The sequence below is a fragment of the Rhinopithecus bieti genome, unplaced genomic scaffold (assembly GCF_001698545.2).
Source record: "Rhinopithecus bieti isolate Rb0 unplaced genomic scaffold, ASM169854v2 scaffold_5350, whole genome shotgun sequence".
NCBI classification, from domain to species: domain Eukaryota; kingdom Metazoa; phylum Chordata; class Mammalia; order Primates; family Cercopithecidae; genus Rhinopithecus; species Rhinopithecus bieti.
In genome coordinates this window covers 25,675-31,689 of record NW_016804837.1, presented here as the reverse complement: position 1 = coordinate 31,689, position 6,015 = coordinate 25,675, and the positions used below count along the sequence as shown (strand labels likewise).

The following is a 6,015-nucleotide window of genomic DNA, read 5'->3' as shown; positions in this document are numbered from 1 at the left end:
AAAAAAAAAAAAAAAATTGGCTGGGCATGGTGGTGGGTGCCTGTAATCCCAGCTACTCAGGAGGCTGAGGGAGGAAGATGACCTGAGTCCTGAAGGCAGAGGTTGCAGTAAGCTGAGATGACACCACTGAACTCCAGCCTGGGAGACAGAGCTAGACCCCATCTCAAAAAAAAGAAAAGAAAAGAAAAGAATAAAGAAAACGTGTACTTCATCAATGAAAGTGTTCTGGAGAGAATCATGTGTTTAGAATGAGATATGTTCTTTATTGCCAGGAAGAGTTCATGCTCCTCATGCAGCCATGCGTGCAAGAGTTCCTAGGCTGAAAAGAGATTGTGATCGTTTCCTGCCCTAGTTGTGAGAGTTCCTCAATTCATAGTAAGCCCAGTGACTACACCATGGGCAAAAGGGTGAGCCAAGTTTGGATGAGAGAACACAATAGGGGTCAAGCATAAGTCACCCCTCAGAATGAATCCCAAGCCCCATGGATGGAGAAGGTAGTTCATGGCCAAGGCTTCAAGTCCCCCAAAACCAGTTGTAGACAGTGGTCATCAAAAGTAGGCACCTCTTTGTGGGTATCCGTGACTCCCCAAGAACCTCTATCAACAACAGCTCATGTTTGTATGGAATTTTACAGTTGACACTGTACTTTGGCATGTTTTATTTCATTTTGAGTCTCATGTGGACCCATGCGGTTGGGAGGTCAGTGATGATGACCCCCATTTGTAGACAGGTAAAGGTTTAGGAAGATTAGCTGATTAGTCTTGGGTCACCCAGGGAGCAAACAGCAGAACTGGGGCCCACACTCAGGCTTCTTGGTTCCAAATTTAGTCTTCTATCACTACATGCACTAAATTACAGTGTTTCTTATATTAACTCTCATTTAATGTGTTCTAAAATACCATCATAGAGACGCTTTTCTATCATGTGCTATTTATATATCTATGCAATTATTTAAGGGGAGTAGCTCTTAACTTTTTATAAATATCTAAAAATTGATTCTGTTTAAAGAAACTGTATTTCTCCCTAAGTATCTTATTTCTGACTTTTTATGCATGAACATATCTTATGAAAAGTAGAGAAGTATTCTGTTTCATGCTGGAACAAGGACTGCCTGACATTGCCTTGGGGGTTTATCTTATTCTGCAGCATATAGGAATATATGGGAATAAAGATGCTTCAAAAGTTCAATCTGGAAAAGTCAGGTCAAACAAGAGGAAGGAGCACAGGAAGATGAGCCAGGGCAGGGAGCAGTGACTTGGTCTATGACACTGTCATCACAAGAACAAATGCTGAGAGCTCAGGTGAAGGTGAAGCATCAGTGTGTGGACATTGGAAGGATCAAGAAGGAAGCATGGTTCTGAATCATCCCAATCCACCTGCTGCCCAGAGCCAGCCAGAGGTTGTCCTTCTCCCTTTGAATAATTTATCTGCAACTCTCCCCCTCAATCTCAGTAAAAACCACCATGAACTCAGTTCTGAGTTCAGACAGAATAAAAGTGAAGGATTCTTTTCTCAGAGGTTATTTGGCCCAGTGTCAAGACCTATTCTTATTAGTGGTGCTCATAGCTTACTCCCAAACTAGTATTTCTTTGTGCTGCCCAGGTTAATGGGTATTCTGATATATACATATATATATACACACATATATATACACACACACACACATACACACACACACATTATATATATATATTTAAAATATATATAAATATATATTTTTTTTTTCCAAGGTAGTTTCATAGTACCTAATAGTAAAGATAGTAAAAAATCTATTCCTGTGGTTTCGTAGTTCCTAGTAGTAAAGGTCCCCAACTAGCCAGCAAAGCCACCAGTTTAATTTTGGTTTGCCCAGCTTTTCCCAAATGGCCAGAGAAGTTTTCCCCAAAATGCCTATTAACATGTGGTGGAACTCAGTTCTGAAGTTGTCTGTGAGGGTTCATTGCTTGGTTCCTAAGTTGAGGGACTTGTGTCCTCTATGTGAAGTGTAAATCTCACCCCCTCACCACCACCTCACTAATTTCCTACTGCTGATCTCCCTGGACTTTGGACCCTCGCCTAGCTGGGTCCTGCTACCAAACTGTACTGACTTGCCCAGACCCAGCCTGGATCTTGCCCAGGCCACCTGGATGTATGAAAACTTGAAGGACGCTTCCTCTCATAATGTTATTTTTCAGATCCTACCCACTTCCACTCCCATCTGCTCGGTTCTGTAGCCATCTCAGACATGAGTCTCCAGGCCTGAATCCTGGATAGAAGCATGTCACACCAGGCCAGAGTTGGCGAGGAAAGAGACTTGGTACATCCTGATATAGCACATTGGGCGTAATTAGTTTTTATTTTTGAAATGGATCCATTTTGACATTGCAGTGAGAGGAAGAAATCCTTACTCATCTTTATATTCTCAGTAACTAGAACTGTGTCTAACACACAGTAGATGGTAAGTAGATTTTGTGTCAAACGGAATTTGATTTGCTTCATGATCTAGCCCCTTTCTGGATAGTAGTTTTCCATATGTAAAGCAGATAACAATTCTTCATATGTAAAGCAATAATACCTACTTCAGGGGGAGTATATTTTCAGGATAGTATGAGATGGTTATAACTAAATTGCTCTATGTCTGTTGGAGATTAAAGATCAGAAAGCTCTCTCTTTTGTTGCTTTATTTTTAAACCCACATATTATGATTTTAGTGACTGAAATCACTCTGAAGCAGTTGAATGACTTTTATTTAATAATAGTTAATATTCAACAATAAATATTAATGTAATTAATAGTAAAAGTTCTAAATAGAAGTTTTTTAACATCTCAATAAATCTGTTTATTTTCTTTTATTTTAAATGACAAAAATTGGCCCATACCTTTTAAAATTTTTTCCTTATTTGGGCCCCATTGTTATATAGAAGTGAGCTACAAGTATCACTTTTGTAATATCTGGGATTTTACACCTCTAAAACAATTATATATATAACTGATAGTAGTTGCTTATACAAGTCACTACTTACCCTGTATCCTTTGGTATCTACATATAACATAAGATGTAGATATGTGATATGTGATGTGGATGTGTTATCTGTTTTTGTTTTAGAGAAGTCTTTATGCAACAACCAAGGAGATCCTAAGCCTGAAACAATAAGCACTGGAAACGCAAATGTTGTACCTTCATCCCTTCCCCCAACCTTAGTTATTATCTAAGCAAGCAAGACACATTTTAGACATTTTCTCATAAATCAAACCCTACAGCTCTTTAATCTCTTTTCTTTGTTATTCCCTGAATTCCCTACATTATGTGGATAAGGGCTTTATCCCCCTTCAGACCTAACCAATAAGTTGTCATTTGAAGCCCTAAAGTCATCTCTTAGATTGATGTGCTTCTGTGTGTGTCCGCCTGTGTGGCTGACCTGGTTCAATCGACTACACATACTGCTTTTAGAAGTACCATAAGGATAGGGTTTGTCTATTTCCATTTTATCTGAAACTCCAACAGCAGGTTATAAAGAAGTATTTTCTTCCCACTTCTTTTCCTAGAGTAATAACTGCCTGACCAATCAATCTATTGAGATCCATATGAGACCATGTATGTGAATGGAGTTTGCCAAGTATTAAAGATTATATAAAACAAAGTAGCAGCATTGTAGCTATTACGGGCTGGTCTTTATCCATAAGAAAAATAGTAATATGTTTTGATATACGTCACCTCAAAATAATAGCTTGCTCAATAAATAACTGTACTCATTAGGTCTTGATATGAGAAATTATACCTAGGTTTGCACTTCTTTTGCAAGGCTAATTATAGGTTTCTCAAACAAAATGTTGATGTTTTTAAAATGCCTGATAGCAACTTCAGTTAACTAAATATGTCACATTAACTAACTTTAGAAAAATTTTTTGTGGAACTATGTAATCGTTCAAAGTAATAGAATTGTGCTCTCAAATTATAATGGTCATACAGCATCTCACATAAATTTCTTTAAAAATGAATTCATTTATGCATAGGACTCAAGTGTGCAAGAAGGATGAAAGTAAACTACCCAACTCAAACAAAGAACGTATTAATATTAGCATAACATAATACAGTGTTAACACATTAACAACGATTTAACATCAGATTTCTGGAGATGAGACCCAGGCATCAGTATTTTTTAAAGTTCTCACTGTGATTCCAAAAGCAAAGTCAAGGCTGAGAATCTCTGCATTAGGCAGTGTTAGGTAGTGCAACAACAGAATCTCTAAATGGCGTCTTTTTTGCCAAACATTGATACCCCCGAAGACAATAGTGAGGTGATGATAGGTAAGACATCATTCTGAGTTTAAGGATGTGAAGCAAGAACCTCTTTCCTTTTCTCTAAGGTCCAATTTGATGCAAAAGTTATATAATTCCTAACCAGTACGTGCCCTGAAATTGTCTCGCTCCCCTTCAGCCATCCCAATTGCCATGAAAATCAGTATCATAGAATCATGTGCCTTGGCAAACAACATGGCCTGTGTTTGCGGTATATTTATATTCTTTTGCCATTGTTAGCATTCCTGCAGAACTGTGAAGTGTTAACAACCTTTTTTTTTTCTACCAGGGAAATGATATTGACCCTGAAGCAGTTAAAGGTGAAGTGTTAAAAGTTGGAAATAAGAGTTGTGAGAATATACACTTACATTCTGAAGCCGTTTTATGCACGGTCCCCAATGACCTGCTGAAATTGAACAGCGAGCTAAATATAGAGGTGGGATTCCTGCATTCCTCTCATGATGTAAATAAGGAAACCAGTGTAATTATGTCATTCTCAGGCTTAAAATAAATCATTAAAGCTCATTTATGTGTGGGTTTTGGCTCATCAACTCAGCCTCCATTCCTGTTGTTATTTTAGAAATAGTGACTTTTTTTGTCACATTGTCTCCTTCCCCAAGCTTGGGAGGTAGATCTCAAAAGTTCTTTCAACCCACACTGCTTCTCCATCATGCCACACTCTTCCCAAAATTTGCTGTAATTCTCAGAAGAAATAAGGATGTCTCCAAGAGTGTCCTTCTACTGCCTCCCACCACCCCAGGAGGCCAGAACCAGTGTTCCACTGCCAATCACAGTGATCACTAATGCATAGAGTCCCATAAATAAAGGAAAGTGCATGCATCAAACAAAGTAAAATAAGGATTAAACTACTTTACAGTAACTTTTTTCATGTAGACAACTGAATCAAACAACCTAGAACCAAAGCAAGTGATCTTTTCTTATTCTTTAACAAATTTATTGTGATGTAATTCACATACCATGCAATTCACCCATTGAAAGGGTACAGTTCAATGGGTTTTGGTATATTATATTGTCAATTTATTTGAATTGTGGTAAAATATATGTAACGTAGTGTTTGCCATTTTAACCATTTTTAAATGTACAATTCAGTTGCATTAATTTCATTCACAGTGTTGTGTAACCATCAGCATTACCTAATTCCAGAACTTTTTCATCACCCCAAACAGATACTCTATAACCAATAAGCAGCAACTCCACACACCTTTCTCTCCTCCCGCTCCTGATAACTTCTAATCTACTCTCTAGATCTAGAATTTGCCTATTCTAGATATTTCATGTGAGTGGAATCATACAATATTTGTCTTTTTGTGTGTGGCCTATTTTACTTAACATAATGTTTTCAAGGTTCATCCACGTTGTAGCATATGTCGGTACTTCATTCCTTTTTGTGGATGAATAATATTCCATTGTATATATCCCACATTTATCCAAGAGTAAGTGATTTTTAAAGGGTTCCTGAAGTCTTCTGAAAAGTTATGAAATGGAAAACACACAAAATTAGAAAATCAAAGGCTGAATCATGAGATCAGAGTTGGAATTTCAGAAGGACCGTAAATCCTAAAAATCATAAAATGTTAGAGCCAGAAGGGACTTCAAAGATTTCTGCTGTGTATCAAAACTGAAGTAAAAGTATTTTGAGACTTTATTGTTGCATCATAACGGTGCAATTGTTTACCTCTTATGGGAAGTCTTCTCTGCCCTCCACCCCACCATCC

General features: G+C 37.7%; 1 protein-coding gene across 1 annotated transcript in view; it reads left to right on the top strand.

Moving 5' to 3' along the window:
- Window positions 1–4,830, top strand: part of MET (MET proto-oncogene, receptor tyrosine kinase) — a 93,149-nt gene extending 88,319 nt beyond the window's left edge. The window contains 1 exon segment of the mRNA XM_017870654.1: window positions 4,569–4,830. Coding sequence (XP_017726143.1) covers window positions 4,569–4,790 — 222 coding nt within the window. The 3' untranslated portion in view covers window positions 4,791–4,830.
- Window positions 4,831–6,015: the final 1,185 nt, after the last annotated feature.